Source organism: Vipera ursinii (assembly GCF_947247035.1).
Source record: "Vipera ursinii genome assembly, chromosome: 14".
NCBI classification, from domain to species: Eukaryota; Metazoa; Chordata; class Lepidosauria; order Squamata; family Viperidae; genus Vipera; species Vipera ursinii.
Window position 1 is genome coordinate 1,548,985 of NC_139527.1, and position 12,269 is coordinate 1,561,253.

Below are 12,269 nucleotides of genomic sequence, written 5' to 3' on the forward strand. Positions count from 1 at the left end.
TCGCGCGCTTCCTCCGGCGTCAGCGATTGGCTGCTCAGCGACGGTTGCCCCGGTGACGGCTGCCGGGTGCGCCTCCATATGCGGTCCCCCATCGCGCCGCGGAAGGAGCCATGGCCAGCGTCCACGAGAGCCTCTATTTCAACCCCATGATGACCAACGGCGTGGTCCACGCCAACGTCTTCGGCATCAAGGACTGGGTCACCCCTTACAAGATGGCGCTGCTGGTGCTGATCCGGGAGCTGGGCCGGACTGGGCCGCAACTCAGCCTGCTCGAAAAGCGGCTGCTCAACCGGCTACTGCTGCCCCTCTTGCAGGTCGGGGGTGCTGGAGGGGAGAAAGGGGCGGCCAGCATCCCTTTGGGGCTTTTTTTTTTGGAAGCGGAGGGGGCACATTAATTTATTTGTTAAATTTATTTGCCGCCTATTTTGCTTGGGGCTACTTTCGGGCTACTTTCAGCAATTAAAAAGGAAGAAATGAAAAGAATGTACAGAGGTGTCCTCTGTCAGAAATGCAGGAACTAGAAAGGGGGAAATTATTCATTTAAATTTAAAAAAAATTAAAAACGTGAATAAAAGCAGAAGTAAAATAATTGAACAGTAAACGGTGAAAAGGAACACAGTGAGAATACAGCTTTAATAGCTTTTCCTACCTCATTCGGGACTTTTAAGGGCAGGTGCATCTTGAGGCCTGGCAGAGTCTCGTTTATTTCTCTTTACTTCAATAAATACTTTAATTGAAATTGTAAATTTAATTATGAACTTGTAATTTAGAGGATAGTGTAGTCTGGGTAGCTGATGAGAAAAAAACCACAATAAATCCAAAGGAAACTGTCTTAACAACAGCCATATAAATACGCTGTATGTGTATGTTTTATATAAGTACAGAATTGTGGCTTTTTGAATTAATTGAGCACTTTCATCTGAAATTTATTTTATGGTTCAATATTCTGTATGAATTCATCAGTTGGGTTAATTCCACAACTCGTGTTTCAATGAACTGTGAATTAATGGATTGTGTGAACACGGCCATTCTAACTGTTAGTGTTACTTTTTTATTTAGGGTCCTGATATGACACTGTCTCGTTTGATTCAAAGCATTGATGAATGCTGCTCTGAAATAGCAAATTCTGTTCAAACAAGGTGTGTTTTTTTCCTTTTTTTTTTTTTTTTGCAAATGCCGGTTTGTTTTATTTGTATTCACTATTGTTTGCTTACCAAGAAGACTCGTTAGTGGAGATAAATGTGCTTTTGAAGGATGCAGTTAAGGCTTTAATAAATTTCTCCAGGTTTTTGGTACTTTACATGAAAAGAAAATTTGTTTTACAAGTTTGAAAAGGTTTCCTTAGGTGAAGTAGCTTGTTAATCTTTTTTGGGCGGAGTTGGTTCTACAATTTCAATTCTAATTTCAAAATTATTTTCTAACGTTCATCATTTGGGAGAGACTATAGTTCATATGCTTTGCATACACAACATTGCAGTATCCTCTGTTGGCTTCACTTACAGAATCAAGCTGATGGCAGAAGGGGAATTGAAAGATATGGAACAATTCTTTGATGATCTTTCAGACTCGTTCAGTGGAACAGAACCAGAAGTTCACAAAACAAGTGTCGTAGGTAAAAAAAATCTTAAATTACTCCACATCTTGAATCTTTATTCCTTGGTTAAATTCTAATTGCCTGAGCTGCTTTGCTTCAGTAAAACAAACCCAACTTTGTTTGACTTATGTAATTTTGATGGATTTGCAAAATCTCTTTGAGGCAAAGATTCTTTTTGCTGCGTTTTTGCCATTTGTTCTGTTTGGGGAAATGCTCCCCGCCGTGCTGGAAATGAGCATTACAGGATCTGGAGAAGGTGAGAAGCTTTGAATGTGCAGGTAGTCCTCAGCTTGTGACCACAGTTGAGCCCCACATTTTGTTTGTTAAGTGAATTTTGCTCCGTTTTATGATCTTTCTTGCCACAGCTGTTTAAGTGAAACAGTGCAGTTCTTAAGTTAGGAACACGGTTGTTGAGTGAATCCGGCTTCCCCATTGACTTTGCTTGTCAGATGGTTACAAAAGGGGGTCACATGAGCCCGGGACACTGCAGCCGCCATAAATGTGAGTCGGCTGCCAAGCGTTTGAATTTTGATCTCATGACCACAGGGATGCTGCAACGGTCGTGTGATGGATGGCCATAAGTCCCTTTATTCAGTGCTGGTGTAACTTCAAACGGTCACTAACAAACTGTTGTAAATCGAGGACTACCTGTACTGCAGTGTGATCCCCCCAGAGCTGATGAGGAAGGAGAAGGGGCAAGTCCACAATAATAGTCTATTCCTTGTTTCTACAGGCTTGTTTCTGCGCCATATGATCCTGGCCTATAATAAGCTTTCATTCAGCCAAGTCTACAAGCTTTACACAGCTCTCCAGCAGTACTTCCAAGCTGAGGCGAAGAAAGGGAGGGGTGATGAGAGTGAAATGGAGCTGACACGTTGCGGAGAACCGGACGAGGAAATGGAGAAAGAAGAACTTGACGGACCATTCAGGTTAGTATTTATTCATTTCTAGGAAACGCAGGTAGTCCTCAACTTGCAACAGTTCATGTAGTGACCGTTCAGAATTACAACAGCACTGAAAAAAGTGACTTACGACTGTTTCCCATAGTTATGAACTTTGAAGCATCCCCACAGCCACGTGATTTACATTCGGGTTCATATTTATGACGATCACGTGATCCCCTTTCGTGACCTTCTGAGAAGCAGACTCAGTGGGGGAGGCCAGAGTCACTTAACCGGGTTACTAACTTATCAACTCCAATGATTCACTTAACAACTGTGGCAAGGAAAGTTGTAAAATGGGGCAAAACTCACTTAACAAATGTCTCGCTGAACAACATAAATTTTGAGCTCAGTTGTGGTTGTAAGTCGAGGGCTAGCTGTATTTAGGCAGCCCCAATCCATGAGCAGCTTATTACTCAGATGACATTGTACATAATGTTAAAAGCGCAAAGTCTGGAGAAGCCAACCACCATCAAGCAAGCCAAAACACACACAAGGAGTGCTATTCTCTTTATCCCAAAACTGGGGGAACAGCCTGGTTTTTAGAGCTTGTTTCAGTCGGGGAGGGGTGGAAACTATGCACCCTGCTACACTTAATATCTCAGTTCTGGTTCCTGAATAAAAAGCCAGGACTGATCCCAAGATCCCCTGGTTTGTGTGACCAATTCAAACTCTTGGATAAATTTGACTGAACGTTCTGAAATTGTCCTGTTGTGCACATTTCAGCAGGAGGGGGCCCATTATAAAGCAATGGCTTTATCTGTACCTAGGGAAATAGTTGACAGGTTCTCAGAGCACTTTAGTTAACGATGATTGTGAAAGCTTACATCCTCTTACGTGGCACCTGGAAGGCTTCTGCACAGATTTTTTTTTTTGGCCTTTTTGAAACAATTTGCTGTGGTTGCTACTTCTGTCCCTTCTACGTTTCTGGTGAAATGTCATGATGGGTTCTCTCTTTGAAGGGAGGAAGAGATATCCTGCAATGGGCCACTCTCACAGAAGCAAGCGGAATACTTCCTCTCACAACAGGTATGTTAATTGTTAAGCTCAAGACCGACTGAGTAGTTTGGTGCAATCTCCTTCCCTTCACAGCATGCTTAATAAATAGGAAGATGAACAGATGTGGAAGAGGTTCTGCAGCTTGAGGACTAAAGTCTGGATATATCTGCAATTCCAAAAGGCGAAATGTTTTATTTAATAAATTTGCCATATCAGCAGTCGAAGATATGCACAAGAAGCACGTCACAATATAAGGAAGGCTTCTCAACCTTGGCACCTTGAAGATGTGGGGACTTCAATTCCCAGAATCCCCCAGCCAGCATGAAGTCCACATATCTTTTAAGTTGCTAAAGTTGCAAAACATTTGACATGTGCAAAGTTCCATTGCGGTGTTGACTGCCAAAAGGTTTAATTTATATTGTTCCAGTAAATTTACATCTGCGATCAGAAACAAATGATTCTTTTTTGAAATTTAATTCTAGGCATCTTTGTTGAAAAACGATGAGACCAAAGCACTTTCTCCGGCATCTTTGCAAAAGGAGCTGAACAACTTGTTAAAATTTAACCCGGATTTTGCTGAGGCGGTAGGTTAGATTAATTTGTTTTCTTAGGTCCCGCCTTATTCGGTGTATCGCATTGCAGTGGGCTAAGCAGCATGAGTGTCAGGGAGGCAAGGCTGACTCAGGAGCTGTGTGGCTTGCTCTGGTGTTCTGATCCAGGTAGTCCTCAAATTAGAACCACAATTGGGACCAGAACATCTGTTGTTAAGTGATGCGGTCCTTATATGAGTCAGGCCAAATTTTTATGTGTCCATCCAGCGATGGTTTGTAAATCGTAGTCTGTGATTGGATGTCATGTGAGAAACCACCATTATGAACCAGGGTGGTGCAGTTGTTAGAATGCGGTATTGTAGGCTAATTCTGCTGGCTGCCAGCAGTTCGATTTTCACTGGCTGAAGGTCAACTCAGCCTTCCATCCTTCCGAGGTCGGTAAAATGAGGACCCAGATTGTTGGGGGCAAGAGGCTGACTCTGTAAACGGCTTAGAGAGATCTGTAAAGCACTACGAAGCGGCATATAAGTGTTGTTGCTATTGCTGTATTATCCGGTCCACTTGTGATTAAGGACACGATGATTGAGTGCAAAGCCAGCATCCTCCTATATGGCTTTGGCAGCTTATACAAACTTGGTTGTTTCTTTCTAGCATTATCTGAGCTACTTAAACAGCCTTCGAGTCCAAGACGTCTTCAGCTCAACGCACAGCCTCCTTCATTACTTTGACCGTTTGATTCTCACCGGGGCAGAAAGCAAAAGTAACGGGGATGAAGGTTATGGGCGAAGCCTCAGATATGCTGCCCTTAATTTGGCTGCCCTGCACTGCCGGTTTGGTCACTAGTGAGTTGATTTTATCTATTTTCGGAAGCCCAAAAGGCATCCACCACCTTTCCTGCCTACTTGAGTCTCCTATCTTCTCAGATGTGGGTTGGGATCTGGGTCGAGTATATCTAATAACTCCTAACAATCAAATAATATCAATGGTAAAATGTTCTTTCTTTTGTGCCCCAAAGCAAATTGAATTTCTGCATCATCCTCTAAGAAAACTAGGTCAAGTGGCCAACCTCCTTAGTGGCTGGTTCTATATTTATAAGAACGTACATTGCTTAATGGCCACAACTGAGCCCCCCCCCCAAATTTCTGTCGCTAAGTCAGACATTTGTTAAGTGGGTTTTGCCCCATTTTACAACCGTTCTTGCCGCAGTTGCTAAGTGAGTCGCTGCACTTGTTAAATTAGTAATACAGTTGTTAAGTGAATCTGGCTTCCCCATTGACTTTGTTCCTTGCAAGATCGCAAAAGGGGATCCACATGAGCCCGGGACACTGCGACCGTCCTAAATGTGACTCGGTTACCAAGCATCTCAATTTTGATCATGCGACCACAGAGATGCTATAATGGTTGTAAGTGTGAAAAACAGTCACATTGTTCAGTGATGTTGTAACTTCGAAGGGTCACTAAACAAACGGTTGTAAGTCGGGGACTGCCTGTCTGTTGTTAAGGATCCACATATTAACGGAGCCCTAACAGTGGCTGTCTTTCCTCTCCAACCGCAGCCACCAGGCTGAGCTGGCCTTGCAAGAGGCCATCCGGATTGCCCAGGAATCGAACGATCACGTCTGCTTACAGCACTGCTTGGTAAGCTGGCGGAGGCTTCATAGGAAGAGATCTAAGATCCTCCTTACCACCATTTTGGGCTAGCTTTGAAAAGAAAAGAAAAAAATTGGCTGCTTGAGCTTCCTTTCACGGAATCGATGAGTGCAAGCCGGGCGGCGTGCAAGGATGCTTCTGACTCCGAAATTCCCAATAGTGGGGTACATACTGGGGTGTCCATGGAGACCAGACCTCTGCGTGAAGGGACTCTCCTGTCACTTTTTGTAATCAGAGCTGGCTGCACATCTTGGAACAGAAAAGATCGGATAGCTGCATATTTCTAGAGCACTCGGTGAAGAAAGCTGTGTATTTTGGATTGCCGGTAGGTGTTGGATCATTTCTTTTTTTCACTTGATCCATTTCTTTTCTTTTCTTTTTTCAAAGTCCCTTCCCCCTGCTTGGCCTTTCCCTCTTTTGCTTGGGTTAGGAACAGCTTCCTCTTTTAAAACACCTCCTCTCCTCCCTTCCTAGTATTTAGCCTCTCTGGGGATCCAGTCTTTGGTCCAGCAAAGAGCTTTGGCAGGAAAGACGGCCAACAAGCTAATGGATGCTTTGAAAGACTCCGACCTCTTGCACTGGAAACACAGCTTGTCCGAACTGATCGATATTAGCATCGCCCAGAAGACGGCCATTTGGAGGCTGTACGGACGCAGGTACGTCGGTCACGGCGGAAGGACTGAGTCACTGTTAGGGATTCCTGGGAAGCTCAGAAAATCTGAAATGGCCAGGAAACCGCATTCGAGTTTATTTATTAGATTCCTCTGGATCAGTCCAGTAAATCCCAGGAGCCGAATACTGCGGTGTGCCTGCAAACAAGGAAAAAAGTACAGAATACGTTGTACTGATTTCCACAATGGCCAGTGCGGAATTAAGCTCTTGAATGGCGCAGAGCCTTTTTTTTAAAAAAAAAAAAAAAGGTACTGAGCGCCTCTGTTCAGAGCGGAACAAAAGGAATAGGCCAAATGCCAAGGCTGTTATTCTCTGCCCATGAGTAGCCTGGGGTTTTTTTTCCCCTCTCGCCCTAGCACAATGGCGCTCCAGCAGGCCCAGATGCTCTTGAGCATGAACAGCCTGGAGGCCGTGAACGTGGGCGTTCAGCAAAACAACACCGAGTCCTTTGCCGTGGTGCTGTGCCACTTGGCGGAGCTGCACGCAGAGCAGGTGGGTGGCGCCTTTCCGTGTGCTGAGATTTCCCGCTATCGTCTTGTATGATCCTTGCAATAGTCCTGGCAAGTGCCCTTCTTGAGGTTGAAGAAGAGAGTCGGGGGTTTTTTGGGGGGGGGCGGGGGGGTCACCTGGAGTCGCACTCCATCTGTCTCATCCAGATAGATCCCGGCTCTCCTGCCGCTATACTCACCGCTCTTGTCGCTGTAGAGTAGCATTTCTCAGTCCTGGCCGCTTTAAGACTTGTGGACTTCAACTCCCAGAATTCCCCAGCCGGCATGTCTGCAGGTGTTCGTACAACCTGTACTTGGGAGAAGCTGTTTGTATGACACTTCAGCCTCTCATCTAACTGATCCATGGTGCCCTAAAACAAAGTAATATCTGAACAAAGGACAAGACTCTTGAAAGATTTTAAAATAGTGCAGCTTTATTAAATGTATTTGACAGGATATTAAATCTTTTTTTCAGGAAGTGTTTTTTGTAAGCTGCCTAGAGTCACAGAGAAGTGAGATGGGTGGCCATATAAATTGAACGAATGAATGAATAAATAAAAGCACTTCTTCACACTGTATGATTTTTATTTTTGAAACCAAGGATGAAAATCTCTTTGCTCGAACATACATTTCTACTCTCTTCTTTCCAATCTCACTTTTTACATACGTCAGGGTTATTTCACGGCAGCCTCTGAGATTTTGAAGCATCTGAAAGAGAGGTTTCCCACCAACACTCAGCATGCCCAGGTGAGCTTCAGCAGTAAACCCTGAGAGAACAATACTTTCTGACTTTTTATTTATTGAAGTGCTTGCTTACAAAATTCTGTGAGTTGAATTATTAACATTGTTCTGGCTGCTTGTTTTTGGAAGTACTTCTAAATAGTGCCAGATCCGGTTTTTTGTCATACGAAAATAATGTTTGTTGTTGTTAGCTGCGAAGTCGTGTCTGACCCATCGCGACCCTATGGACAACGTTCCTCCAGGCCTTCCTGTCCTCTACCATCTTCTGGAGTCCATTTAAGCTCACGCCTACTGCTTCAGTGACTCCATCCAGCCACCTCATTCTCTGTCGTCCCTTTCTTCTATTGCCCTCAATCTTTCCCAGCATAAAATAATGTTAAAGAGAGCTAAAAAAAAGCATTGAAAAGATTTAAATCTAAACCCAAAATGTATTAATGCACAAACCAGACTCTTATAACCGGCTACATGGCAGGGGTCCGGAGTACCTTAGGGAACACCTGCTGCCGGCATCAACTTCCCTCCGCCCTGTGCGTTCCCACAGAGAGGGCCTCCTCAGGGTGCCACCGGTCAGAGAATGTCGATTGGTGGCCCCCAGGGGGAGATCCTTCTCTGTGGGTGCCCCGGAGCTATGGAATCAGCTACCGGTCGAGCTCCGGATGGCGCCCGATCTTCGCTCCTTTCGCCGTGAGCTAAAAACATACTTTTTTGAACAAGCTGGCCTGGCCTGATGAGGGGACTGGGGGGGGTTGTTATTGTCATTTTATTGGGGTTTTAAGATGTATTTTTAGTATATGGGCATGTATTTAATTATTTTTTAACTTTTGTAATCCTGTATTTTTATTCTTGCCCTGTTCACCGCCCTGAGTCCTTCGGGAGAAGGGCGGTATACAAATATTATTAAATTAAAAATTAAAATTCTTTTTGGATGTGTGGGATTGGAAATCCCACAATCCTGGGGCAACATGATCCATTGCTGAAGTTGAGACTGATGGGAGTCCCAACACATCTGGGATGTCATATACACATTGGGATAAACTGGACAGACAACAGCATGTGTGGGGTGTGCAGACTTCACAGACAGGTAAAAATCCAGTTCTTTTAAAATCTAGACTCTTATCTGATCTTCTTGCGCAGCTGTGGATGCTGTTTGATCAGAAAATCCAGTTTGACCGAGCCATGAACGATGAGCGGTACCACGTCGCTGACTCGCTGGTGTCCGGGATGACTGCTCTGAATAGCTGTGAAGGAGTTTACAGGTGAGAGATCACCCAACGGCAGAAAGAAAGAAACGTGAAGTGTGTTGCTTCTGAGTCGCGTGAGCTGCTCCCCCAGCACCTGAAATGCAGTCCTGCGATCGCGGGCAGGGGACGGCGTTTTGTGACGGCTGGAAGCGCTGGACAGGCCATAAAGCCCCTTTTTCGAGGCTGCCGTAACTCTGGCCATTAAACAAGTAGTAAGTCAAGAACTGAATCTGTGGAAAGCCACATTAGTTTCTCGCTTGCCGTCCGTTGGTTTTTCTCCTGGGGCTGGGCTGGGGCTCATCGAACCCCTGGATGCTGGGTCCCGCTGTGGAAAAAAGAAATGTTTTATTTTTTTGTTAAATTTATTTGCCTACTATTTCACCGTGGGGATGCCCTGGGCGGCTTGCAACAATAAAACAGAAAAAAATGAAGAGAGAAAATGTAAACATAACAGCAAAGGCATAAAACGACACAGGTAAACAGTGGCACAAATACTGAGGCCTTGATTTCTTTTTCCGCTCTCCCGCCCTTGGCTCTGGTCTTCCAGGAAGGCGGCTTTGCTTAAAGCCCAGAATCAGATGTCCAAGGCGCACAAACTTCTCGAGAAGCTCTTGATCCACTGCCATGAGATCAAAAACACTGAGATGGTCATCAGGTGAGGCCCCGTTTCTTTTCCTTAGGTGGTCTTTCTGGGCCCTACACTTGAGAATACAGGGGGCCCTCAATTTACGACCACAATGGAGCCCCGGTTTTCTGTTGTTCAGTGAGACGTTTCTTACGGGGGTTTTGCCCCATTTTACGACCCTTCTTGCGCCAGTGGCTAAGCGAACCACGGCAATCGTTGAGTTGGTGACCCGATTGTGAAGTGAATCTGCCTTCCTCGTGGACGTTGCTTGTCAGGAGGTCGCAAGAGTGGATCACATGTCCTCGGGAGACCACAACCGTCTTAAATATGAACCACTCACGTGACCACGGGGATGCCGCAACGGTCATAAATGTGAAAACAGTCAATAAAGTCACTCTCTTCAGTGCCGTTTTGACTTTGGTCACTAAATGAACCGTCGCAAGTCGAAGACTTAGCTGTACAGAAGAGAGCAAAACCTGCTTTTGTTGATTCCCGAGTGGTTAAAAACGGTAAAAGCTTTGCCTAAATCTTTGTACCAAGCTGGAGAGTTGATACCTTTAACGGTTTGGGGACATCTCTAGCATTTTGGGTCCTCCCTCTCTGCTTCGGGTTGCATTCCAGGTGTGATCAAAGGCAAAGGATGTGCTTGCTTGCTTCTGTGTTGGTAAGACTGCTCGACTGCAAGCACACAGTGGCCAGCCACAACCAAACCAAGCACGGCAACGCTCCAGAAATGCACAGTGCTTAATCTGAACGTCTCTTGGGAACGTAAGATACGGACCTAATTCTGATTCCTCCTCTCTGTTTCTTCTCCTGTCCCTTGGCTTCAGCGTCCTGCTCGCCCTCGCTGAGCTGTATTGGCAGTCTCTGTGCCACACCATCGCTTTGCCCGTCCTGCTGCAGGCCCTGGCTCTGGCGAGGGAATACCGCCTGCAGTACTTGGCTTCGGAGACCCTCCTCAGTTTGGCTTTTGCCCAGGTAACGCTTTGCTCCTTCTTGCGTTTCTCCGCCTGCTGGATGGGGACCGAACCCCTTCTGGAAGGCCTACAGCTGGGGTCTTTTTGTTCCCTCATGGGCTGGCTGATTGCCTCTTTTGCATATAGTTGCTGTTAACGTCTGTGTGTCTCTTGATGGCTAATATGTCAGAGCGCTAGGCTTCTAGAAATTCTCTGGCGTTTTTGGATTTGCCTTGGTCTAGGATGGTCTGGGTTTACTTAGCCACCAACCATGGTTTACAAGCTACAAATAAACCTCACTTTGATTTCACGCAGGGGTGCGCTGTCAGCTGCACAGGGGCACTCATTCTGGGGTGTTTGTCTTCCCGCCTCCTGCAGGCTCAAATTCTTTCAAAATAATTTTGCCGCCGGGGAGTTGGCTACAGAAGGTAGAGGAGCGAGGAAGTGACGGTCGCCTTTTTTTGATTGCTTCTTTTCCAGCTGATCCTCGGGATTCCCGAGCAAGCCCTCAGCATCCTGCACATGGCCATCGAGCCCATCCTGGCCCACGGGGCCGTGCTGGACAAAGGAGCCGCGATGTTTTTGGTGGCCAAGTGCCAGGTGGCTTCCGCAGCCTCTTACGAGCCCGCTAAAAAGGCAGAAGGTAGCTGTCCACACTGCAGGGATCCTTGGAAGACCTCGGGGAAACGTCGGGAGTTGCTCTTTGAGAAAACGGCAGGCTTAAGCGGGCATTTCCACCAGCCTGGGCTCCCCGACGGAGAGGCAGCTCACCTGGGGCTTCTGAAAGAGCCCAAACAAGTAGCCATTGGCTACTCTGAATCCCCGAGTTCCCCTATTCCCACCCCCACTCCCCCCTCTTTGTGCCTTTGTGCCTTTGAGTCAGTGTTGACTGCTGGCGACTGCCTTGCGTCTTGACTAACCCCTGCCGTTGCCTCTTCCTTAGGGCTAGGAGGAAGGGACTGGCCCACGGTCACCCAGCTGCCTTCGTGCCGAGGGTGGGACTAGAACTCTCAATCTCCCAGTTTCTAGCTTGGTTGCTTTTAACCACTAGACCAAACTGCCCTCAACTATTTGGCTGGTCGGTGGGCATCTGTTAAAATACCCATTTTGAAAATGGGGCGGATCTAATTGAAAGCCTCTGGGTTGTTTTTTTTTTCCTTTCCTATTCTTCCCTTCTCTCTTTGTGTCGTGCAGCTCTGGAAGCAGCTATCCTGAACTTGAACGAAGCCAAAACCTATTTTGCAAAAGTGGATTGTAAAGAACAGCTGCGGGACATCCTCTACCTGCAAGCCAGGCTCTTCCACAGCCTGGGTAAGACCCAGGAGAGGAACCAGTGCGCCATGCTCTTCCGGCAGCTTCACCTGGAATTCCCCACCCGGGGTGTCCCCCTGATCAGCACTTTTAAATGAGGCCCCCGAGCAAAGGAATCCAGTCTTTTGGGAAGGCCCGCGGGGCCCCTCAAGTGGAACGAGATCTGCAGATCCTTCCTGCGCAGCTCTCCCGCCCCTCCTGTCTGTGTGTCCCTCAGCCTGTGCCGTGTTCGCGCTCTGCAAATGCCAATAAATTGGTCTCTGGGTGCCCAGATGTGGGCCTGTGTTCAGATGCCCTTCGTGCTCGGCTTGTCTGTTCTTGCAGATCGAGGCCCACTAGCCCATCCTGGTTAAAGGGTGCCTGCGTGCCCCAGGCTCACGGTCACTGCCTTTGCCATTTGGGACCCCACTGCATGTGGTCCTCCACTTACGACCAGAGTGGAGCCCAAAATTCCTGCTGCTAAGCCAGACACTTGTTAAGTGAGTTTTGCCCCGTTTTAC

General features: G+C 46.6%; 1 protein-coding gene across 2 annotated transcripts; it reads left to right on the forward strand.

The window, feature by feature from the left end:
- The first annotated feature begins 93 nt into the window (after nt 1-93).
- On the forward strand, nt 94-12,056 carry ANAPC5 (anaphase promoting complex subunit 5). 2 transcript variants are annotated; one of them, XM_083373469.1, is made up of 17 exons: nt 94-314; nt 1,060-1,139; nt 1,503-1,612; nt 2,328-2,523; nt 3,498-3,564; nt 4,017-4,118; nt 4,737-4,927; nt 5,642-5,723; nt 5,971-6,060; nt 6,210-6,391; nt 6,764-6,899; nt 7,568-7,642; nt 8,771-8,892; nt 9,425-9,532; nt 10,333-10,480; nt 10,939-11,220; nt 11,653-12,056. In XM_083373469.1, exons 1-17 carry the CDS (start codon nt 111-113, stop codon nt 11,671-11,673), a joined length of 2,196 nt encoding a protein of 731 aa, XP_083229595.1. In that variant the 5' UTR covers nt 94-110; the 3' UTR covers nt 11,674-12,056. The 2 variants fall into 2 exon arrangements, with proteins under 2 accessions (XP_083229595.1, XP_083229594.1); XM_083373468.1 differs by having other exon boundaries at nt 10,939-11,101.
- The last annotated feature ends 213 nt before the right edge of the window (nt 12,057-12,269 follow it).